This window comes from Podarcis melisellensis (assembly GCF_964234715.1).
Source record: "Podarcis melisellensis genome assembly, chromosome: 12".
Classification (NCBI taxonomy): domain Eukaryota; kingdom Metazoa; phylum Chordata; class Lepidosauria; order Squamata; family Lacertidae; genus Podarcis; species Podarcis melisellensis.
In genome coordinates, this window is record NC_138544.1 from 59413297 (window position 1) to 59438655 (window position 25359).

The following is a 25359-nucleotide window of genomic DNA, read 5'->3' on the forward strand; positions in this document are numbered from 1 at the left end:
AGGAGCAAACCAGGGATATTTGAGGGAGCAGGCGAGGGCCATGACTTACATCATAGGAGGCGACACAACACAAAACGCTGTTGCTGTATGTAGATTGTATGTTATTTGTTTATGTCTTTAAATTTTGGGGGGCCCCCAAGAGAGTGGGTCCCTGAGCTATAGCTTGTTTAGCTTATACGTAAATACGTAAATCCGGCACTGTGCCAGAATCTCTCAGCCTTGAAGGTGAATGGATGCGGAGCTCAGCATCCCACGACCGCGCCTCCTTTTGTTCCAAGACGCCCTTCAGGAGGGCGGGGAGAGCGGCGGGTTCCTGGAAGCTCAGCTGAGCGCGCTGCTGTGGCGCGCATCTCCTTCCTGATCCTTGGCCAGAGGTGAGACCCGGGGAGACCGGGCGTGGGGAGCGCCTTTCCCGGTTCAACGCCAGAGCCAGCTTGCAAGAGGGAAGGGGATCGGGGCCCATGGGCGTAGCCAAGTCCATCCGTCCGAGGTCCTCCCTCCTAGCACGAAGCCTGCCCAGGGCAGCAGGAGTCCTCACGCCCAGCCCGCGCTGTCCTCTTGCGCGAGGACCGGGAGACAAAGCGGGGGTTGTGGGGCCTGGAGAGCCGCTGCCGAGCCCCCCTGCGCCCCTCCCCGTCCGCCCAGCCCGTGCGCCAAAGCTCCGTCCGGGGGAATGGAAACGAAACCGAAAGTGCCCTCGCTGTTGCGCCGCGCGTTTGCGTCTGCCTCCCGCGGCCCCGAAAGGAACTACGTGTCGCTCACTTTCTCCTTCATTTCTTTTTTTGGGCTCCTAAACTTCGTGGGTAAGATTCCGGGGACGCTGCTCCCGAGGAAACCCATAGAGGTTGCTCCGCTCCCATATTTGGGAGTTGAGATCTACGGATGGTTCATTCTTCTTGCTGTGCAATGCCAGAAGATTAGTGTGCATAAATCAAGTTGGTTTATGTTGCTGGAGCGCCCTGGAGAAGAAGGGGGTCCCTTTTCCAGAGCAATGCTCACCGGAGGACGCTTGGAGATCCGGGGGCTGCAGATAGCCCCCCAGAGCACTCCCCCAACAAAATATTCCCTACATGCCTCTTCTGATTCCTCATTTCCTGGGTCTCCCTTAGTAAGATATTTTCTTATATCTGCTGCTGTGTTGTTTTTTGAAGGTGGTGACACAGTAATGCAAAGGAATCTGTTCAGGGGTCCAAAGGATGCTCTGACATCCCACTTGCAGGAGGGAAGTGAGGATGGCATGAAACTCTGGCCATTTCCAAGGTTCAGGGATTTCATTTATGATTACTCTATTTGCACAATTCCCCCCCCTCTCACACCCACACCCACACACCCCTTCAACCCACGAGGCCTCATTTGTAAGTAAAGATATATTGAGGTGTTTGGTGCTTCCCCACCTGGACTCAAATGGCCGTTTAACTACCTGTTTAGCTACCGGTTTTCTGTGTGCTCCTGAAACTCTGGCCATTTCCAAGGTTCAGGGATTTCATTTATTATTACTCTATTTGCACAATTCATCTCTCTCTCTCTCTCTCTCTCTCTCTCTCTCTCTCTCTCACACACACACACACACACACACACACACCCTTCAACCCACCAGGCCTCATTTGTAAGTAAAGATATATTTGTTTGGTGTTTGGTGCTTCCCCACCTGGACTCAAATGGCTGTTTAATTACCTGTTTAGCTACCGGTTTTCTACCCAGTGGTCATCCTTGGTTAAAAACAAAAACAAAAAAACCCTCCTTGACCCTCATTTTTCCTTCTGAAGAACAAGTGCGGGCTTTATACAACCCCCGTTTGAAGCAGTCAAAACCACTGCAGCAAAACTTAACAGTATTTTACAAACTTGGGAGGTGGGTGATTCATTTTTAGTCAGTTTTATTCTGTCAAGACTGTGTGCTCCTGAAATGAAGCATGAATCTCCCAGTCTTTGTTGTGTAATGGATAGAATAGAATAGGGTTTGGATATAAATGCAATAAGGGACGCGGGTGGCGCTGTGAGTTAAACCACTGAGCCTAGGGCTTCCCGATCAGAAGGTCGGCAGTTCAAATCCCCGCGACGGGGTGAGCTCCCGTTGCTCGGTCCCTGCTCCTGCCAACCTAGCTGTTCGAAAGCACGTCAAAGTGCAAGTAGATAAATAGGTACCGCTCCGGCAGGAAGATAAACGGTGTTTCTGTGCGCTGCTCTGGTTCGCCAGAAGCGGCTTAGTCATGCTGGCCACATGACTCGGAAGCTGTACGCCGGCTCCCTCGGCCAATAAAGCGAGATGAGCACCGCAACCCCAGAGTCGGCCACAACTGGACCTAATGGTCGGGGTCCCTTTACCTTTATAAATGCAATAAGACAATGAAATGAATACTAAGCATTGTAGATCAAAGCCTGTTTGCTGCTCTGCTTGTTCTCTGTGTGCGGAAGGGACCTTCTAGGCACAGGAAGGTGGGAAACTGCTAGGGAGAGGGCATTCCTTGGGGGAATTTATTGTCCCAAATTCATGGTGGAAATTCACTCATACTTTTTTGTGAGAATTCAGAATAAATTGTTGAATTTGGATCCTTCTTGGCTTCTCAATTTTTATTCACCTCAATTCCAGGAAGTGAGTTCAAAGAAATGACCACACGGAAGCCATCTCTGGAGTTCAAAATCAGCAGAGAGAGGACTCAGCATGCACTGCTCACAACGCCTTCCTTTTTGCTATTTTATACCAAGCCACATGAAAAAGGCAATGATTTGGAAAATTATGAAGAATAACTGGCAAATGATGAAAAGTGGCAAATTTTTAACATAGTAAAAGCACAGCGCTAACTATACATTATATGGAAATGTTTGCAATACAACTACTAGAAGCATTGTATGGAAGCAATAGGAAACTGTTTGCATTAGCAGAGCAAAGGTAAAGAGGTACGTCTTCAGGATTAGGCAGGAATCATTCAACGCAGCTGATTTGCAGAGGTCATTGCCTCTCAATCCTAGAGCGTAATGTTACTTTGCTGATCAAAATGAGAAAAACCTTGTGCGCCACCTCTGTCTCCTTGAGGGAAAGGCAGTAACAAGGGTTAACTTAAAAAAAAAAATGAACTAAATATTTTTTTTGCCTCTCTCTACCTATTGACAAATTCTTATTTCCTCACCTCCCCCACAGCAGCATATATTCTCATAATGTAATTGAGCTCAGGTGGTTCTGGATGTAAGTGATGCTGAAGCCACTCTTTCCCTCTTCCTCAGATGCAGAACGTTGCACAAAATGCCCAGATGATCATCATCCAAACAAGGACAGAGATCAATGTGTCCCCAAGATTATCACCTTCCTGGCTTATGGAAAACATTTGGGGATCACCTTATCTCCCATTGTCCTCTTTCTGCCTTTAACAGCAGAGAGTGTGTTGGATGTCAACGTGGTATGTGTCCAACCAGATTTGGTGTCCACCTTTGAATAGGCTAGGCTAGGATTTTGTGCTGCTCCACATCCCCAAGGCAGCCGTTTTGTGACTGGCAGGGGCACCAGCTCCTGGGGGCCGAGACCTTTTGTCCCCCTCCCCCATATTTTGGGCAGTATGGACGCCCTGCCAACGTTCAAAAAGCATGGAGGCGGAGTGTGGAGCCAAGGGTGGCCCAGCTCTGGCCTCTGGCTCCTCCTCTTCCTGCTGTGGAAGGGAAGGAGGTTCAAAGCAGCCTCCTGTCAGTGGTGGCCCTGGGAGAAGGAGAGGCAGAGCCACTGACCACTATGCCACACAGCTGCTGCATTCAGCTCTGCCCCCAGCTCCTCCTGATGTCGTGCCGTCACACGTTGGCCCCTCCAGTCGCTTTCACAAGCTGGCGTCTCTGGTGAGCACCCACAGCACTTTCTCAGAATTCGAAGTGTTCCCACTGGTCCAAAATGTTGGGTGACCCCTGGTCCACAGCATCAGCCTCATAGTTCCCACCTGAAACAAGAACGACAACATTGGTCATTAGCCCCACCCCCGTCTCTCTCTCTGCATTATTGCATCCCACGAGCACATTCCACACCGCGAAAAGAAAAGTATGTGAGGAGGCTGCAGAGCTGAGCCAGTGAGGAGTGGAGCCCAGGAGGCAAAGGGCTGTGGCCAAGGGAGAGTCCTGAGGCATCTTCCTTCAGCTCCTGGGCCTGAGGTTCCCCATCCCAGATATAGGGCACTGTTAGCCCTCTAAAAACAACCTTTCTAGAGCAAAATAGAGGACACATTTGCCAACTTCCAGTTTTAACTCTGGATCGCTCTCTACCCATGAAAAAGAGGATGTGTCCTGGAAAAGGAGGACACATGGCAACCCTGCAATGCCTATCTCATTCTATATTAGGGAGAAGTAATAAATCCAGGAACCCTTTTCCTGTTGGTGACAAACAAATGCCCTTTTCACTCTCCTTTGTTGATTTTTAATATAGTATTGATTTGCAATAAAAAGGAGAGTAACTACCAAATACAAAAGAAAATTCGAAGTTGAAATACAATAAAGGAGAAAGTGGATGAACCATTTCAGAAAAGTGTGTCTGGGTAGGAAGTTAACTTGTAGTGGATAAATAAGGAGACAAATGACCTGCTATTTTACCATTCCAGTATTGGGCGGACAGGGTTCATCTTTGAATCCATTTGTTTTAACAACTACAGTACTGTTTATAATTTTCCTGTTAGAAGTTTGTTTTCTTTGCCTCTGCTTTGTAACTATAATTTTAACTCTGCTATTTGGTGCTGCTTTTACTTCTTTATATTAGGGGTTGACATCCAACATTAGACATATCCAGAGTGGGAGCAATGAAATACATTGACTTAAATCTACTGATATCAATAGGTCTACTCTATGACTAATGACAGTTATACCTCTTCCATTCTAGGAAGGAAGGAAGGAAGGAAGGAAGGAAGGAAGGAAGGAAGGAAGGAAGGAAGGAAGGAAGGAAAGAAAGAAACTTGGCTATTCTCTGATCCCAGGAGTAATTGCTTGGGTTCTTACCACTTGCATATGCACAGTTGTATTTGCTGAACTTCCCAGCAGAGCGGAGCTGTATGTGGGTTGTACCATCCACATCCTTTCTGGAACTTACAACCCTGAACTGCTCATAGGGTGGGATCAGAACCTCGTCCTCACTGGGGAAGGAAGAAAATCCTCTGATGAGAACCCCATGACAAGTGTAAATCTCAAAGATGGTTTTGGCCACAGGCTGTCCAACTCTCAATTCAGGATCTGCAGTGAAACCATGGGCAATCCCCTCTTGCCGTGATGAGGACGTGAATTGCCCAAAACGGACCGTATCATCAACAGTAGCGCTGAAGTGGATATTTCTGACCCCTCGAAACACCTTGTAGCAGGGGGGGCTGGGGGTGTTGGAGATCCTCAGATCCTGAAGGGCTCTGGTCAGGAGAAAGTGGAAGGTCTTGAAGTTGAAATTATTCCGGTAATGTTCCTTGGATTTCCCAGCTTCTCTTACAGCTGCGTTGAAATCAGGATACAACTTGGGTTCTTCAAAGGTATAAGCCATGATTGCTGCAGCGTACTCTGGCTTGAGGTTTCTGGGCCATTTACTATCATCCCTCAAGTTGTCTGCTAATTTCCAGGCGTTGGCATAAATTTTGTTTTTGAGGAGCTCGGTTTGGTTTAGCCGTGCAATCTCCTTCTCCATCGTCTGTTCACAGCCCTCGTATTGGTCATCGAAGGAATTCAGGGCCATGTCAAGCTTTAACTCGTTGCCTAAAAAACGGTCTTGTCTTGGGCTGGAGCTATGGGAGACCTCAAGCAGAAAAGAACAAGATGGGTAAGCAGCTTAGTGTATGAAGAGGCTGGGAAGATGAGACTTTGCGATAGAGGCTCCTATCACAGGTCATGTTATGCAGCATCGCTGACAAGTGGCCATCCACCCTCTGCTATAAAACCTCCAAAAAAGTAGTGTCCTTCAATCTGTTTCTACTCTATTGTTGTTTTAATTTTTTTGAAAGTTTTACATTGTTGATTTTTCTTATTGATAAGAAAACCAGGCAGAGGGCCTTCTTGGTAGCAATGGCCGCCCTGTGGAACACCCTCCCATCAAGAAAATAAACAACTATCTGACTTTTAGAAGACATCTGAAGGCAGCCCTGTTTAGGGAACGGTTTTAATGTTTTATGCTTTGTTGTGTTTTTAATATTCTCTTGGGAGCTGCCCAGAGTTGCTGGGGAAACCCAGCCAAATGGGTGGGGTATAAATAATAAATTGTTGTTTTTCTATTATTTTTTTTGTAAAGCACGTTGAGGTTTGTTTAGTTTTCACAAATCAAGCAGTGCATAATTTTTTATGAATCAGTAAGGTGTTCCCCGAATCACTACCTGCTCTAAGAAAACAATAAAAAGGAAATGAGACCTCTTTACAAACTGCCCCCTTTCCTTGTTTGGGGTGTGTGCTGAGGCTGTTTCCAACTGCACATGTGCAAAAAATGAAAATCTATCTATGCCCAAAGTGAAGTAGGATTGTGTCCAGTTAGCACTGAGAACAAGGGAGCGATGTTTCCCTTGGTATCTTCTAGGGCTCTCAGCAAGCCTTCCGTCTGACTTCTCCAGCTCCATACAAAGGCATTGATTCCTCTGCCCCTATTTGTTGGGCGTTGGGGGGGGGGCAGAACTGTGAACAACTTCTTCAGTAAAGATCCGGATCTTTAGGGGGCGGAGAAGGCTCTCCGTGACGGCTCTGCTCTGCCTCCCCAGCTGTGTGCAGTAATGCTTCTGAATACCAGTTGGTGGAATACCAGTTGCTCTCGCACTCATGCCCTGCTTGTGGGCTTCCCATCTGGTTGGCGGCTGTAAGGACAAGATGCTGGACTAGATGGACCACTGGCCTGATCCAACAGGCAGGCTCTTATGTTTTCCAGGCTCCATCTCGTCTGGCATCCAGTTACCTACAGTGCCCACTGACCAATCAGATACTTGCAAAAGCCAGCCCTTGCCAATGTATAGCACCCTCGACCCTGGAGGTTAGCAGTCAGTGACTGACCTCCTTGGAGAATGCCTGGACCGAGTCTGAGGAATGGCCAAAGCCCTGTGTTAGAGCAGAAGGTCCCAGGTGGGCATCTCCTGAAAGGACTGGGAAAATCCCTTGCTTGAAACCCTGCAGACAACACTGGTGGCTTCTCATCTTCCAGATCTGGCCTTCCTGGCCACAGCTACTGGTTCCTCCAGTCCTGTTAACAGGAGGCTGGTAAAACCCAGACTCCGGATTTAAGATTGAATTCTGGACTGAAGCCCACCTTTGCCCCCTCCTCCACCCTCCAAGGTGCCTTTTCATACCAGATTGTCTCCTGTGAAGATTCCCATCAGATGCAACACCAGGACTCTGTGGAGAGGGGACTTCATTGTCCACGCCCGCTCGTTGTTGAGGTGAAGCAAGTTAGGTGCAGGCGGAGCGGATATCTCTATCTGCACGCTTGTTGCCATTTGAAACTTACTTGCAGCTTTATGTGTTTTTTCTCACCAAAACAGGAAACAGGCCGATTTGAGGTTTCGGAGGCAGAGGAAGCTCCTTTCCTCAATGTTCAACTAAGTTCATTCTAGCAAAAACATACCCAATGACAGGTCTCGTTTTCACAGAGATTCCTCCAGTAACAGGAAGAGGGAGAGGCTTGTTTCTCTACATCCTTCCCCTCAACACCATCAAAGAGCATTTCAATCTGCACTTCTGGTTTGTTACTCCGCCACATTAGAGGGGTGACTATTAGTATACAAAGCCCTCCATAGCTTGGGATCAGTTTACTTGACGGAGTGGCCTGCCTGACACCCATCTCTGGAACTGGGACTTTCACAAGTGCAGAGCCGCCTTTCCCATTGGTCTTAGTGGCGCGTTGCGCCAGGGCGCTGGCCTCTCAGGGGCGCCCCAGCGAGTGGGGGAGCTGCGTGGCTTTGCCTCCCCTTTCCCTACACGCCCGCCAGCTGTGCCCCCTCAACCATAGGGCTGGTGGGCGTGCAGCTTCCTTCCCAAGCCTCCTCGGGAGGAGAGCGATCCCTGCAGAGGATTGGGAAAAGGGCGACAACTCTGAGAAACGGGGGGGGGGGGGAGGGATCTTTGCACCACGACGCCGGATATGCTTAAGACGGCCTTGCACAAGTGCCGCATAATCTCCGTCCTTCATTGGGCAGGCTTCTTTTAAACGTTGCTTAAACTTCCTTTCCACAGGGAAGCCTACAGAGACATGGAATTTCTTTGGGTACATTGCTTTTAAAAAGCTATTGGTTTGTAGATATATCATCTTGATAATTCTGATATGTTTAATGTTTTCAAAGTCTGTTTTCATCAGTATTTTTAATTATATGTGTGTGCGCGCATCTTGCTAAGTAAGAATAAATAAATACATGACCCCCCCCCCCACTGCACTGTACTGTATTCCATAGCTTAGGTTGGGGTTAGGGGTGGGCAAATTTTGGTTTATCTTCATTTCTCATTTTTCGATTCTCAAGTCCAGTCCTCCACATTTCCACATCAATTTGTGAGTATATATTTGTTTCAAGTCCTGCTGAAAATTCACCCCATCTTAGTTCAACTTACTCCTAATATACATAGATTTATATGAAAGTTGGTCTAACACGTACAAGCTTGCAAAGCAATTTCTCCTAAAATAATGCATTTCTCTATTCCATTTTTGACAATACAGTGGTACCTTGGTTCTCAAACTTAATCCGTTCCGGAAATCCGTTCCAAAACCAAAGCGTTCCAAAACCAAGACACTCTTTCCCATAGGAAGTAATGCAAAAAGGATTAATCCATTCCAGACTTTTAAAAACAACCCATAAAACAGCAATTTAACATGAATTTTACTCTCTAACAAGACCATTGATCCATAAAATGAAAGCAATAATCAATGTATTGTACTATTAAAATGTATAAGACGGTATTGTAGATGATAAAAAAAAGTAAAACATTTCTTACCTGCACTGATGATAGTTATTGTTTGAATGGGGGGCTTTTATCCATTTCCGCAGTCACACAATCAATCAATCAATCAGTAGTTGAACTGGGTTCCACACAGTCACAAAAACAAATTAACCGAAAAAGCCTCAAAAACAAAAACGCAAAATAAATAGCCAAAACAAAAGTGCCAAATACAGTGGTACCTTGGTTCTCGAACTTAATCTGTTCTGGAAGTCCATTTGACTTCTGAAATGTTCAAAAACCAAGACGTGGCTTCTGGTTGGTGCAGGTGCCCCGGAAACAATATCCAACAGCTGCATCAGACATTTGGCTTCCAAAAAAACACTTCCAGGTTTTTGGTGTTTGGGAACCAAGGCATTTGAAAACCAAGTTCCCACTGTATAAACTTTTATATGCACTATTTGCCCTGTCATGTGCATTTTTACGCACATTATTTGGCTAGAGGACTGGGTTACAAAATCCAAAGAAGTGAGAATTCCAAAGATGGCTACCTTTGGTTTTCGCGCTGTTTGAGAAAGTGTGAATTAGGTTGGTTCACCATTAAATGTGCCCAGGTGACGCACAAGCTCACTTGGGGTGGAAAGTGTTTGCGGGGTTGCCAGTGATGAAACAACTTCTGGTCCAAGAGACGGCTGCCTAGGATTTTCCAAGGCTTGGGCACAATCCACTTCCAAAGCAGATTTGGGCCTGGGCACAGGCAGATTTTGAAGAGACCCCTTGATTTGACTGGAAGAGACAACAGACAGAACAATCTCCCTTGATCCTTAACGGAATGGGGGGGGCATTTTATTAAAAGTGTGTTTTATCAACACTGCTGAGCAAGCTGGCTTGTGGTCCTTCACTCTCCACAGGGAGTCCTGCGAAGGGTATGTCAGTGGAGGAGGCGGGATATTGGGGACAGTGGCGTAGCAAGGTCAGGGGGTACCCGGTGCAGATAGGATTGGCTGCGGGTTGAGTGATGATGAGTCACCGGCTGTTTACGTCTCGCTCGAGTACAAACTGCAGAGACAGACTTAGGCAGAACGAAACACCCCCTGCCCTCCTTGTCCATTTGCTCTCCACTACACAGCGTCAAGTTCAGCCGCGTTTCGTTGCGTTCGTTGACTGAACTAAAAAGTTTCAATATGTATTGTGTTGACTTGCTGAGGTTAATTAATTGTCAAGTTATCAAACTCGTTTTAAATAATATTATTTTTTCCCAAAAAATGTGTCGCGAGCCCAATTTTTTAATTTTTTAAAATTTATTTTAAAAACACGTATTTTTGCCATTTTGTCACACACCCCCCCACACCCCAGTGGTGACACCCGGGGCAGCCCGCACCCACCGCACCCCCTTCCTACGCCACTGGTTGGGGAGAATCTGTACGGTCTAAAATAAACGTATACAGTGGTACCTCGGGTTAAGTACTTAATTCGTTCCGGAGGTCTGTACTTAACCTGAAACTGTTCTTAACCTGAAGACCACTTTAGCTAATGGGGCCTCCTGCTGCTGCCGCGCCGCCAGAGCACGATTTCTGTTCTCATCCTGAAGCAAAGTTCTTAACCTGAAGCACCATTTCTGGGTTAGCGGAGTCTGTAACCTGAAGCGTATGTAACCTGAAGCGTATGTAACCCAAGGTACCACTGTACTGAGCTCTCAAGAAGATTGTCCTGCATTGAGGCAAACTTCCCTCAATGGTCCCTAGATGTCAGTATAGGCCTAGGAACGTTCCATTTCTTCGCATTCCCTTATTCTGTTAAGGAGAACTCTCCTCTGGAAAACTCATCCCATGCCAACATTGTCCCTGTTTAGGTGCCAAGGGAGTGGGATTCTGAATCCCTATGTTTTTGTGTTCTCCTTCATTATGGTCTCATTCTAACCCTGTTTTGCGGAGAGCCGAAACCTTCAGGAAACACACCCTGAGGCAACGCCCTCCCTTGCCCTGTGTCTCCAGCATATCTTTGATTACAAGGCAGACAGACCCCAGGACCCCAGGGCCCCAGGACTGGCTCCACTAAACTTGTAAGTCACGATACGTTGCAAGTTAGAAACAAATAACTCATAACACATCCATTAACCACTGCAAGAACAACCATTGCCAAGACATGGAAATAATTACAAATAATGGTTGGTTATGGACCAATAGTCGAATGCAATCTGGCAAACGGGATTGGAAAAACTGCCACAAAAATTAAAAGTAGCAAGAGGGCAAAAGAATCATGATGATTTTTATGGAATCTGATGTGACTTTATTGATTACACAAATAAAGAGGCATATGGAAGAACCGTACCCAAAGTTTACAGCACAGTCTAGCGTGCATGAAGGACATATTTTAACTTTCCCCTACCCCTTTCCTATAAATTCCTATAGATTCTAATTGTTATTGATACTAAATTCCTCTTACTTATTGTCACTGTTACTTTGCACCATTTTATATCTGTAGTAATTGTCATACTTTTGCTATATACACTTTGACACAACCTTGTCAGAAACATTTGTCTGTGTGTTTATTGTTGTTTTAATTTTATGTAATTGTTGCATGTCATATGCTCTAATGTAAACAAAGATATATCTCAATGCAACCATGATAAACATCTTAAAGATGAAAAGGAATAAGAGCTATGTTACCCTCCCCAAAAAAAGAACTGAACTGCGTTGAATGAGGACACCCAAACATTTCTCCCATAGTCCATCCAAGCAGCAGTTAAACATTTCTAAAAAGTATAAACACACACACAGAGCGAGATAGAGTTGCATTACTTCCTTTTGTCTCCATTTCTGGGCAGGTTCTGGACCATCAAGGACTGACCACACCTGCCTTGTCCTTAAGGACCTTCATCTCTGCACCATGTCCCAGTCCCCCCACCCCCACCCCCTGCACCACTGCTGGTTTGGTTGGTCTTCCAGATCTATGGGTGGTGTTGGTGCTGGGGAGATGGCAGGAAGTGACGTTGCTTGCAAGACATATCCATGCTACTAAGGCAGGGCAGGAGCCCAGCTGATGTAAGGACCATGCTGTGTGACTGGGAAATGCCCTGCTCAAAGATCCTCTGTTGGACCATGCTGGCTAAGTATTGGTGGGATTGTGGGTTAGATGGCAAGGACGGCGGTGGCAGCACACTGTGCTACAGAACTGGGAAACTGGGTCCCACTGACTCTCCCACCTCCTTGCTGGGGCGAAGGAACAGCAACACAGGTCTAGGGTAGAAACTCTGGTGCCTCCAGCAGGCTGGGGGCACCTTAAAATCCCCGGAGCAGGAACGCCAGGACTTTGAGAAACATGCCCCACCCTTAAATGTCATGGTCTGATGGTACTGGAGGAAGAAGTGGGAGCAAGCTCTGCTTTGGGCCTTCTCATGCCATGCACAGCTCGACAACTTTCTTGGCCAGCACTGGGAAACTTGTGTCCAGGAAACACGAAGGGCATGGGGGAGAGAGAGGTCAACATCCCAATGCTTTGCAAGGTGAACGCCAGACAGAATGCAGCTCCCAAGGTCCTTGTGGCTTGGCTTCCGAGTCCTGGTAAGAGCTCAGGGCGTGGCTTGGTGGACCTCCTCTGAGCGAAGCACTTTGTAGACCACCCAGTAGAAGATGTTGAAGACCAGGAAGGTGAAGGGGAAGACCGCCCGAGAGATGGTGTCGATGCGCTTGGCCCTGTCCAGGTAGTGCCTCCGGAGCATCTCGTCCTCCCTCAGGAGCGAGGTGGGAGGGGGTGGCCTGTAGAGGTCAAGACTTTCCATTGCCCCACCGTCCTTCATGTGCTGCAGGCAGTGGCCCAGGCCGTAGCCCCGGAAGTAGAAGCGGCTCTCGCGGACAACCTCTTCCTCCTGGGGAAAGAGAAAGGGAGGGAGCAGCCCGGGGAGCTGGGGTCATTGCTTTGGAGGGGTAGTCGCGGCTTAAAGGTTCTCCGTCTTGTCCACAGGACAGGGGGGGCCCTCGATGCTGCTGCATCATGGCTCAAGCCCAAAATCCTTCCTCCAAGGATGGTGGCTTGAACCAGGGAACTGAAACTAATGGGACCCAATTGCTTTCGAGGTAACACCAGAGACATGTCACAGCAGAGCAGGTGGGATGTCTACAAGGCAGTCAAACCAACAAGGTGTGTTTGCTAGAAAGGCAAACACGGGGGAAGTTGGATCTCTACAGGAAATCCTCCCTGGGAGACCCACTCCCACTGTCTCTAGCCAGGTAAAGGTGAGCAGCCTATATAAGCTGGTCACGTCCCCGGCTTGCTCGCTCTCTTGATTCCTGATCTCCAATCTCTCTCATCTCTTCTCTTCAATGACTAGGGATGTAGGACATGCGCTGAGTATGAGAAACAGCTCAAACTCCACTTTAATATAAACAACCATATATGTCTGTAACTACCTTTTAAGCCTGGTGCAGGACTGCTGCTGTGAAACTGGGTGAGTACCTAAATCTATCTTTACTAATAAGAATACTGTGTGTTTATTGTTTTGGGGGGGGGGCGGGAAAGGGGAATACCAGGAAATCCAATCTGTGATAAACCATCCTGGATTGCTTAAATTAAAGGGCTAACACTAGTTTATCAACAGCTTTCTTATTATTATTATTATTTTCAGCAAAGGGGATGTACTCTGCTGAACTCACAAATGTGAGTAAGGAAGGATAATATCTAACAAATATATTACCTCCTTATTTCTATACACTTCCCATGAGAGCATGTGAAGAGGGGCTGCAGCCTTCTCTATTTCCAGCTTCCATAGTGTGTGTCTGTCAAAGAGCTCTGTGCCACTCAGAACGCATGCATGCCCTGATAACAGCTGCCCTTCGGTCCTCCTAAGCTCACTTCCAGCACATCCAACCCTCTCTCCCTCTGGGCTGTTTGCTGACCCCACTGCCAGCAAAAACCCTTTGCTCCCACACATACAGGGGGTGCTGTGCATTTGTGGGCAACACTGCAGGGTGGGTTTCTCACAGGCAATGGGGAAGGCGGTGCAAGGGAGGGAGGGGGAAAACACGAGGGTTGGTGTGGAGAAGGGTGTCAGGCGGAGAGCAGGAGACCTGCGGGGTGGGGTCAGGGGGGTGGGGAAGGGGTGTGTGCTTGCTTTTTACCCTGGAGTCGGTGCTGCCGAATTGAGAGAGGGTCTCGCAGGTGGACTCGCTGCTGGGCGTGACCTCCAGCTGCCGTAGGGACTCCAAGCTGGGCGTCTGGCTGTTCAGACCCTTTTACAATCCAGCAGGGAGTGCAGATCAAACAGAAACAGGAGAGTGGATGACCGAGGGTTCGGCTGGCGCACAGCGACTCTGGGCGGGAGCCCGTGCAATGGGTCTGTCCATTGATGCCCATAGGCGGGGCTCGCTCTGGCTCAACAGGTCTCCTCTTAGAGAGCTTGGTTGACTAAAGTCCTCTGGGTGGACTCACACATGCACAGAACAGAGAGGGGAGACCCACCAGGTGCCTGGCAGGCCTGCCCTCTCCTCTTTGGAGGATGGCAGCAAAAAGGCAGTGGGGCAGTGGGGCTTAGAGGCCCTGGTGGGTGGTCTGGAATCACAGAACCGTAGTGTTGTGGAGTTGGAAGGGACCTGTCCAACCTTCTGCAATGCAGGAATCTCAACTCAAGCAGATGGCCATCCAAGCTCTGCTTCAAAACCTCCAACGAGAGAGAGAGTTCACCACTTTCCAAGGGAGTCCGTTCCACCCAAAGACAACCCTAATTCCCACAAACACACACACACACACACACACACTGCCTCCAACGAAGGGCTCAAAATGGCGTGTGGGCTTTGAGGGCACATTCACACAAACCAGCCATTCAGGAGCTCCCAGCTTAGGCAGGGAGGAGGAGGGGAATGGAGGAGGATGAAAGGCAAGGTTTTGTGGGAGATTGTGGGATGGCAGCATCATTACAGGCACACACACACACACACACCTTGATAGGACCTGAACCAATGGATTCAAATGATAAGGAAGAAGATTCCATCTCAACATCAGAAGAGCCATTGAACCATGGAATGGACTCATTTGGGAGGTGGTGGACTCTGCTTCCTGGGAGGTTTTGAAGCAGAGGTTGGATGGCCATCTGTCAGGGATGCTTGAGCTGAGATTCCTGCATCGCAGGGGGTCTCTTCCAACTCTACAATTCTATGATTCCGTCTCGGCTTGCCAAGTGGCCAGCCTTTAAGGCTGCAGATATAGAACTGGGAGGGTTTAGTCAAGGCTTGGTGACGTCTCAAAAGATGGGCATGGGGTGAGGTGGGTGAGGGGAAAGGGGCTGAGCAGGATTGCCAGGCACTCCTGTCTTCCACTGCCTCCCGCAGTTTGGTCAGACTCATGCTGGTAGCTTTGGGAACACTGTCCAACCATCTCGTCCTCTGTCGTTCCCTTCTCCTTGTGCCCTCCATCTTTCCCAACATCAGGGTCTTTTCCAGAGAGTCTTCTCTTCTCATGAGGTGGCCAAAGTATTGGAGCCTCAGCTTCACGATCTGTCCTTCCAGTAAGCACTCAGGACTGATTTCCTTCAGAATGGAGAGGTTTGATCTTCTTGCAGTCCATGGGACTCTCAAGAGTCTCCTCCAGCACCAGAATTCAAAAGCATCCATTCTTTGGCGATCAGCCTTCTTTATGGTCCAGCTCTCACTTCCATACATCACTACTGGGAAAGCCATGGCTTTAACTATACGGACCTTTGTTGGCAAGGTGATTCTCTGCTTTTTAAGATGTTGTCTAGGTTTGCCATCGCCTTTCTCCCAAGGAGCAGGCGTCTTTTAATTTTGTGACTGCTGTCACCATCTGCAGTGATCATGGAGCCCAAGAAAGTAAAATCTCTCACTGCCTCCATTTCTTCTCCTTCTATTTGCCAGGAGGTGATGGGACCAGTTGTTGTCCAAAAGGGAATTGTAGAAACTGGAAGAACCAAAACTTAGAGGTCCTTCCATTCCCACTTGTTGTACAAGGCAAGAACGTTTGCAGATAAGCTCAGTTCTGGGTAAACATGGCTACAAATCAAACTCTAAACCGAATGACTTCACCTGAGAACGCCCCTTCTACATTCTAGCCACACCGAAGAGGGAGCAAGCTTGTTTTCTATTTCTCCGGAGGGCAGGACCCAAACCAGTGGATTTGATTTACAAAAAAGGAGATTCTGACTAAGCCTTAGGAGGAACTTTCTGAAGGCAAGAACTGTTTGATGATAAACAGACTCCCTCAGAAGGTGGTTCGATCTCCTTCCTCGTGGGTTTTTAAACAGGCTGGGTGGCCATCTGTCATGGATTCTTTAGATGTGACTCCTGCGTTGTGGCGGTTGGACTAGATGGTCTTGTGGGAATGTTCAGGGTGGCAGGAGAGAATATATTGTTTATTAATATCCTTCCTAACTTGTGCTAGCAGGTTTCTTCACTTAGCAGAGTGCAATCCGCTTCTGATGCAGCAGAAAGCTGGTTGCAAACTCGTGTGAGTTTCTTAAAACAACTAGCAATTCAATCTGGCTTGTCTAGATTGAGATATGTTCTAATATTCCTGGTAAGACCCCTTGAATCCCTCCTAAAAGAATAAAGACACCACAGTCTTATTCATAAGTAACAAAAAGCAGTTTTACTTATGATCAGGCCAAGCACAGTGTGATCCCTGAAGGCAGGCTTAAGACTTAAAGTTACAAACATGTACAAACAGGTTTACCTCACGTGGGAGATGACCTGGGGAACTGCTGTGGCAGCCAGCAGTCTAGTCCAGGGGAGGCAGGAAGTAGGCAGGACAAAAAGGGGAGGAAAGAGAAAGGCGGCAGGGTGACTTGGCCTTCGACCAGGTCTGGAAAGGTCATGCCCACCCACTAGTCACATGCAAGGAAGGATGATCCAGGCCAGGAGGAACAGGAAGTTTCGACTGGCTGGACCAAACATTCCCTTGCAAGTCCACTCTAGCAAAACAAGGAATGTTGAAATCAATGGAAAATGTAAGGAGCCATATTACGGAATGGTTGCAATGCCATGTGTCACATGAAATGTTTAAAGTAGATAGGAAGAATGGTTTTTCGGACCAAAGCTCACAATTCAAAAAACAACTTCTATGAAACAAAGAGAAACTTTTGTTTAAAATGTTATTAGACTGGGAAACAAAAGACGAGCCCTTTCTGTTGGGGATAATTCAGACTGAAATTCCCAGGTGTCAGAAAAGGTTGTTTATGTGTGCCACTACTGCGGCCCATGTTTTGTTAGCCCCAAAATGGAAAATGAGCAAGGTCCCAACCAAAGGAGAATGGCAGCTTAAGTTGACTGAATATGCACAACTTGCAGACTTAACGTACAGAGTAAGAGAACAAGAAGAAGATACGTTTAGAGAAGATAGGAAAATGTTTATTGAATATATGAGAAATAATTGTATACAGCTGAAAATGCTGGCGGCATAAAGATAAATTCAGCAGTGTAAATAAGTCTTGATGGATGCAATAATGGAATACTGAATGGTTTAGTTTTTGTAAAATATGCAGGGATTTATGATATGTAAAATGAACCATGGAAAGAGAAGAAGGGAAGTCATTGCTATTTTAAGGATGTAAAATGAGTATTTTCAATTGTAAAACAGAAAATTTAATAAAAATTATATAAAAACAGAAAGGGGAGAATCCTTGGCATGGATTGTGCCCCCCCTTTCCCCTCCCTTTTAGAGCATCACCCAGGAGGGCAGACTTTGCCTCCAACCACCAACCGCCCCTACAAAACCAAGTGCGGAAGGTGCAGTGTGGCATTTGCAAAATATCCCCCCCCAATCCCCCTCCCAATTTCCTCCTGCAGGAGGGATCCCCCCCTCTGCTTAATTCCAGCAGAACAGAGGGGTGTTTTCACTACCTTGACTTCTGCTGGGCAGTTTTCTCAGCCTGGAGGTGTTCCTGGTCTGGCTGTTTCCCTCTGCAACTTCAGGCAGCCTCTGACTCTCCCCGTCCCTCTCAGAGCTCTGAGTCTGACACAGGTTTGGGGGGCACATTAATAGCTGAAAATTTGACATATCTTCAGCAGTGGAAACTGAAAGTGTTTTCTTCTCACTTGATTTATCCAGTTACCCATCTGTAAAAGGGGACCAAAAGAGCATCAAAAGAGCCCGGCTGATGGATCAGGAAAAATACAGACCTGGAAACCAGGTGCCCCGACAGGGAGCTCACAAGCAAGACATAAGCACAATGGCCTCATCCACACTTGTGATTCTCAGCAGCTAGGGTATTCAGAATGCCAAGCAGACCAGAGTAACACGGGAACTATGTATAAGGCAGCCTTATACAGAGTCAGACCATATGCCTAGACGCATTACTGCCCTTGATTGGGACACTAGACTTCAGTGGAGGCAGCCTAGAACAGCCTTAGCCTTTTTTGCTCCTGCATCACGCTGAGGGCTCATGTGAAGCTTGCGGTCTGCTAAGGAAGGAACTGATTGACCGTCTCCTCACAACAGATGAAATCCAGTTGCTATCAGGATGCCATTCCTTTCCAGATGCCAGACCACACCTGGTCAGACCACACCTGGAATCCTGTATCCCGTTCTGGGCAATACAATTTAAGAAGGATGTTGAGAAGCTGGAAGGTGGGCAGAGGAGGGCGACCAAGGTGATCCAGGGTCTGGAGACGAAGCCTTGGGAGTAACAGTTGATGAAGTTGGGGATGTTTAGCCTGGAAAAGAGGAGACTGAGAGGAGATAGGAGAGCCATCTTCAAATATCGGAAGGGCTGTCCCATGGGAGGGAGAACAAGCTTGTTTCCTTCTTCTCTGGAGGGGAGGACTGAAACCAATGGCTTCAGGTTATGAGAAAGGAGGTTCTGGCTAAACATCAGGAAGAACTTTCTGACAGTAAGAGCAGTTTGACCGTGGAACTGTCTCCCTCTGGAGGTGGTGGTCTCTCCTTCCCGGGAGGTTTTTAAGCAGAGGTCGGAGGGCCATCTATCATGGATGCTTGAGCTGAGTTTCCTGCATTGCAGGCGGTTGGGCTAGATGACCTTTGGGGTGTCTCTTCCAACTCCACAATTCTATGACTCAGCTTTCTACTCTCCTTTCTGTTAAATGATCGAAGAGCAAATTGCCCACCCTTTCTTGGGGCTTACCTCTGTGGTTACGCCTGCGCAGTATGGCCTGAGATGAGGACAATTTCCCCAGGCTATGCTTGCCTTGTGAATGCTGGAAAATTCAAGAATTCCTGCCAAACCACACAGGAGAACCGCTAGCCCCACGTGGGGCACCATCTGTTAAAGAAAATTCTGGGTTGAGAGACTACTCAGCAGCCCAGCTCGTCGGGGTACCAGTCCCCCGTGGGTCCCTGTGGTCAGTAAAAGAAATAATTTCCAGCCAAGCAATTTGGAGCAAAACATCAGTCAGTAGACTTAGATCCTTTATTGTTGCACAACAGGTTCAACAGCAGCAGCAAGTGAAGCCTGAACAAAGGGCGACATTGACTTTTAGGAGTTCCCACCATATCCCAGAATACAGTTCAGACACCATCATCAATACATCATTGCTACATCACTAAAACACCAGAAAGGGGAGGGTTATACCCAGTTAACATAAACAGACATGTTGGGGCAAGTCGCCAAGAACAAGATTAACATAGGCTAACACCTCTGGCGTGCTCTGGTCCATGGGGTCACAAAGAGTCGGACACGACTAAACAACTAAACAACACCTCTTAATTGCCCACCACCCAAAGTATAATTCCCTTGGTATCTAGATCCCAAATCGATGATGGGATTCAGCTTTCCTTGGTAACAATAAGCTCTGGGCATTTCCTGGGAAGGGAGGAGTGTATGTGTCTGAGGGATTATGGTGGGAGGTGGGAGGGGAAAGAGTCCTTTTTCCAAGGGCAAAATGGCATTGGAATGGAGGAAATTGGCAAAGGGGTTGATTTTATATGATTTATAAAACTAGGTATCTTCCCTGAGCTGTCAAGTCGAAAGGATACATTCAGGCATAATATTTGTAGCATTTAATAACTTTAAAGATGTGCCCCCCTGTAATTTCTGTAACAACATAAATTCGTGTAACACACTCCAGATATATGCATGTGAAATAAGGTTTGCGTGCAGCATAAAGCAAACATAACATGTGCGATGAAAGTGTGAGGTCTCTGCTGCGCTGTTATGCAAAGAGGAGAGAAACTGCTATCTTGTTTTGCATGTAAGGTGGCGCAGAAGATAGAAACCACTGATATGAAAAATTCCTGCCTATCGGGGTTTCCCACACTAGGCAGGGTGTTATTTCTAACAGTGCAAATTCTCAGAAATGGTCCACAGCACATAGATTTCGCTTTCGCTTTCGCTGTTTACTCCCATAGTTTCCCTGCAGCTTTCTCTGCCTTCCTTGGCCTCCTGAGCAGGGAGAGCCTTCTGAAATCTCAATCAGGGATAGTCTGACCATCAGGTGGGAGAATGCATGTTCTCAAAGAGCCCCTGTTTTCCAGGGACAGCCCAGGAATTGCATAAGCCATCCCAGTTTCTGATTTGATCCTGGAATGCCCCAGTTTTCCCTTTTCCTCCCCTCGAAGTACCGGAGAACAATTAAAAGTGGTGTGTGTAGGCGCAAAAATGGACTCCTGCTTATCCTGAAAATAAAATTCCTGCACCAAATGGAGGAAATGGTGATGGCGGCGCACAAAGCCCCTCCTATAATTTTGAAGAAATGGTCACCAATCCCCTTTCCATTCCGTAATTGCAATGCTTCAGCTGCCAGCCATTTCTCAGGAAACACTGGGAGTGTTTATTCCTTAATTGTAAATGGAGCCTTACTCTGACTACTCATATATAAATCCCACGGTATTCAATGGTGCTTACTCCCAGGTAACTGGGTAAAGACTAGGCAGCTTCACACTGCAAGCCTAACCATGTTTACTCAGAAGTAAGTCCTACCGAGTTCAATAGGATTTCCCATGGGGCTGCCCTACAAATACCAGACAGATTAAAAGGTCTGAGGAACAAAGAAGTGGAATGAGGGATGCAGGACAAATTTGATCCAGCTTCCATTGAAAAATGAAAAGTATTTGGTACAAAGTTGTAAGTGGGACAGGGGAAGGGGGTTAAATATGCTTTCTGCTCCTGTTTTCGAATATGAAAAAAAGAAGAAGAATTGTTTTCTGGAGATGTGTGTTAAATAATTCCCTTCCCAAATGGTAAAATATCACAACTTTGGGAAGAGGTTCAAGCATGTCTCTTGCTGTGCAGGACCTGGTGTCCAGGCACTCATAAGAATTGACTGTACATTTATTTGACTGTAGGGCAGTAAATGTGAACAGGCCTCTTTTGGTTTCCTGGGGCTTATTCCCAGGAAGTGGATACAGGATGGCACTGTATGCTTTGGTTTAGGATTGGTGTTTGGGGAAACAGGGTTTTTAAGCCTTTGAAAGCTGTCTGTCCACAATCAGGACCAGCAGGACACAGCAGGAATAAGATTGGGTGGTAGGGAGAGAGACTGAAGCAGCAATGACTGGACGCTCTCTAATTTTGCATTATGACATGCCCTCCCCATGGCAGCCACATAGTGCTCTGCCCCACACCCCTGCCAGCAGTTTTATGACTCCCGCCTCCCACCACACTCTCTCCAAATTCAAAATGTACCCCTGATCCAAAACAGTTGGTGGCCGTTTGATCCAGCTTCCATTGAAAATTTCCACTTTCCAAAGCAAAATGAAACACAGCCAATCTCTGAAATCCTCACTTTGTGGAATCTTGCGACGCAGTTCTCCAGCCAGAGTTCACAAGAATGCATATAACTGTGAAAATGACATGCAAATATGCATTTTATTAGGAACAGTGTCTTGCAAAAGTATGTACGTAATTTACAAAGGTGTTTGTTAGGAGAAAGTGACACAAAAATATGGCTAAACTTTCATAATGGTTCAAAAATAAAAACAATGTATTTCCAGAGAGTTTAAGACAGGAAAAATGAGAAACTGAGAGAACGGAAGTGGATTGATGTATCCATTCCTACATGCGGTTTAGGAAACAGCAGACAATTATGTTATTATTTTCATAAAATTCCTTTACCTCTTGATTGTAGAAAACCTCAAAGCAATTTGCAAAATGAATAAAACAACAGGATTATGATTAATAAAAATGAAAACATCAACAAATTAAAACCAGCGACAAACTACAAACTTATCGGTATTCTAAATATGTGAGTAGCCTTGTCTAAACAAAAAATGTTTTTCGCAGGCGGCAAAAAAAAAGTTAGCGAAGTTGCCTGCCTGATGTCGATATGGAGGGAGTGTTGGTGCCGCCACACCGAAAGAACCATTTCTTATCAATGCAGAACAGATATTATGTGGCACCTGTAACTGTGCCCATCCTGCCAATCGAAGCATCCAGAGACCACATGTGGGGTCAGGCGATCTCAGGACTAAACTGCTCCCAAACTGTTAAGGACTTAATATCCTGAGAGCAACACCTTGAACTTGGCCTGGCAGCAAATCGGCCCAGGTGTCCAAGGCTGACAAGCACCCTCTCCTGTCAACAATGGTGGCATCCTGCACTCATTGCAACTTCCAGATTAGGCACAAGGGAAGCCTCACATATTTTAGAAAGAAATGAAACACTGTGAACTAGAGGATATAAGAGCAGCCTTCAATTCTTTCCCCTTCCCCCCTCTTTCCCTTTTTCTGTGCAGGGCCTAGATCCGTCCCCGTGAAGGATCTGCCAGAGCTTTTCCATCAGCAGCTTGGAGGCCTCCTCCTTCTCTTCTCCAGCTGCCTTGTTATTCAAAGCAAAGTAGCAATTCCCACATTTCTTAACCAGTTTCAGGAGTGCCTTGTTTTGGGAATTCTCCACATATTCCTCCAAGGATTCACCTTTCAAATCCTCTTTGTGGGTGAACAAGACAAGCATGCGCTTCCCAAACTTCTTCCTAAACACCTTCCTGACCATTTTAGCAGTTTTCTTGTCTTCCGGAGTGAAACAGCCCACAGTGATCACAAAGACCGGAACATAAGGACTGGACTTGCAGAGGTTTTTGATCTCTTGCTTGTGCTGTTTGAGAGATTCTGAACTAGAGACAGCGGGCGTGTCAAGCACAGAAAACCTCTGGCCCTTAAATTCCCCACTCTCCTTCTCAACTTTCTGAGTTGTTGGCTTAGATGAAAAAGCCAAGTGAAATTTCTCCCGTCCGAGGAGGGTGTTCCCTGTGGCACTTTTCCCCACACCAGCCTTGCCAAGAAGGACGATACACAGTTCCAATTCTTCCTTGACCAACCACATTCTTTCATTGGATCCCCGGGGGATCCGTTACACGTGAGGGGGGAGTCCTCCCTTCTTCCCTGTCCCTTTTCTTTCTTTTTAAAATATTTTTTCAAATTAATTTTACCTTTATGATTTGACATTCAAACTTAGAATACAATAATGAAATATTCTCTGAATTCTCTGACCTCCCTCCTCCCCTCTGTGGAGTCCACAAACATCTTCTTCTACATCTGAGACCATTCTCTATTTATCTATATACTCTTCAGAGAATAGCTGGAAGTGGGGAGGCAGAAAAATGTCCTACTTTCCTTCCACTCTGCAGTTTTAACCTGAAATCTGAGGTGCAGTACTGCGCCCAGAGCTCAGAAACTGCTTGCGCCAATGAAATTCCCTGTCACAAAATGCGCCTAGAACAACGGGAGTTTCAAACACTGGTTAGGTAGCCACCAGTCATGGAAGCTTTAGATGAGAGTCCTGCATAGCAGGGGGTTGGACTAGGAAACCCTGTTGCTGGGGAAGACCTGTTGCTGGGATAAAACTTGTTGCTAGGGGCAAAACTATGCAAGGATCGTTTCAAGCCTGTTTTTAGACTACACTAACAGGGAGAAGATGCTTGATCTGAGAGCTGCTGCCATTCAATGGATGGAGCTGTGAGAACATAAGAATGGGGGACAACCTGGCTTGCCAGTAGTACATGTGAGAAGAATCTAGGGGGTCTTGGGGGACTCCAAGCTTAACGCAACTCAATAGTGAGATGCAGCAGCAAAAAGAGGTCGGGTGGCCATCGGTTATGGATGCTTTAGTTGAGATTCCTGCCTTGAATGGGGTTGGACCAGCTGACCCTCAGGGTCCCTTCTAACTCTGTGATTCGACGATTCTATGATTCTGTGAGCAGGATGAGATGTTGCCCAGCTGGAGGGAGCATCTCTGAGCAGGTGCAGAGTGCAAATGGCCTTCTCTAGCTGCAGCAATTCATCATGTGAAAGGCTGGGCTGGATGAATCCCTATCTGGAAATTAAGATTGCTGGAAGAAATAACAGCAATGTCAGATATGCAGATGACACAACCTTGATGGCAGAAAGTGAGGAGGAATTAAAGAACATTTTGATGAGGGTGAATGAGGAGAGCACAAAATATGGTCTGAAGCTCAACATCAAAAAAACGAAGATCATGGCCACTGGTCCCATCACCTCCTGGCAAATAGAAGGGGAAGAAATGGAGGCAGTGAGAGATTTTACTTTCTTGGGCTCCGTGATCACTGCAGATGGTGACAGCAGCCATGAAATTAAAAGTCGCCTGCTTCTTGGGAGAAAAGCAATGTCAAACATAGACAGCATCTTAAAAAAGCAGAGAATCACCTTGCCAACAAAGGTCCGAATAGTAAAAGCTTTGGTTTTCCCAGTAGTGATGTATGGAAGTGAGAGCTGGACCATCAAGAAGGCTGATCGCCAAAGAATGGATGCTTTTGAATTCTGGTGCTGGAGGAGACTCTGGAGAGTCCCATGGACTGCAAGAAGATCCAACCTCTCCATTCTGAAGGAAATCAGCCCTGAGTGCTCACTGGAAGGACAGATCCTGAAGCTGAGGCTCCAATGTACATTTCCAAAATATAAGATATAAAACAATAAATAAATAAAATCTACATACAGCAACAGTGTTTTGTCCCTCAGTCAGCAGCACATGGGCTCATCCCTCACTAGAGGACGAATCCTCACCTTTCCCTGTAACTAAAACCAAAAGCCTGCCCTCAGGATCATACTGTGAACTGAATGTGAGTAAATCTTACCATTCTCTGGATAGGAATTAGGAAGATGTCTGGGAATCCAGGAATGAACGGCTTTCAAGGGACTCTCAGTTTATAGCCCTTTGCAGTAGCCCAACCGAGAGATGACAATGCAAACCCAGTCCTTATTATGGAAAACCCTTGGTTGGCCAGACTCATACCATACCATCCAACATCCCTCAGCTGAAAATAGTGACATTTCTCACTCTCCGCCAACTGACCTTCCTCAAACCCCCCATTTCATCCTCCCCCTAAGCATTTCCTATCAGAAGAAGGGTTGGTCCCTGAAATGCACCTACTAGGGTGCTCTGGAAGGATCCCTCATTTTGACACCACCAGAGCGCCCCCCACTCACTGGAGCCAAGTGGGGCAGCCCTGCGCTGCCTACCTGCCCATGCAGAGGGGAGCCCAACCAGCTGATGTAGGCCTAGGCAGGTGAATCCTGTTCATTGTGGTCCTGAGCTGTTTGGCCACCTTTGCCAGATCAGGGCAGGGATCCCCGTGGAAGCCTGTCCTTGCATGGGGGCACCTGGTTG

General features: G+C 47.0%; 2 protein-coding genes across 4 annotated transcripts in view; both read right to left on the reverse strand.

Moving 5' to 3' along the window:
• Positions 1-3062: 3062 nt before the first annotated feature.
• The window catches only part of LOC309353284 (erythroblast NAD(P)(+)--arginine ADP-ribosyltransferase-like), a 46099-nt gene continuing 23802 nt past the window's right edge, over positions 3063-25359 (reverse strand). The window contains exons 2-3 of one of the 3 annotated variants that reach the window (XM_081882660.1): positions 4962-5736; positions 3063-3919 (exon numbers count right to left, since the gene is read on the reverse strand). In XM_081882660.1, the coding sequence (XP_081738786.1) occupies positions 3843-3919; positions 4962-5736 (852 nt within the window). In that variant the 3' untranslated portion in view covers positions 3063-3842. Of the gene's footprint in view, positions 3920-3987; positions 5737-7261; positions 7717-25359 lie in introns of those variants that run through there. The other 2 variants (XM_081882659.1, XM_081882658.1) reach the window with 2 other exon arrangements.
• LOC309380834 (GTPase IMAP family member 5-like) lies at positions 21588-23058 on the reverse strand (the record flags this gene model as incomplete). The annotated part of the gene is made up of 1 exon (XM_081930931.1): positions 21588-23058. One exon carries the CDS (start codon positions 23056-23058, stop codon positions 22429-22431), a length of 630 nt encoding a protein of 209 aa, XP_081787057.1. The 3' UTR covers positions 21588-22428.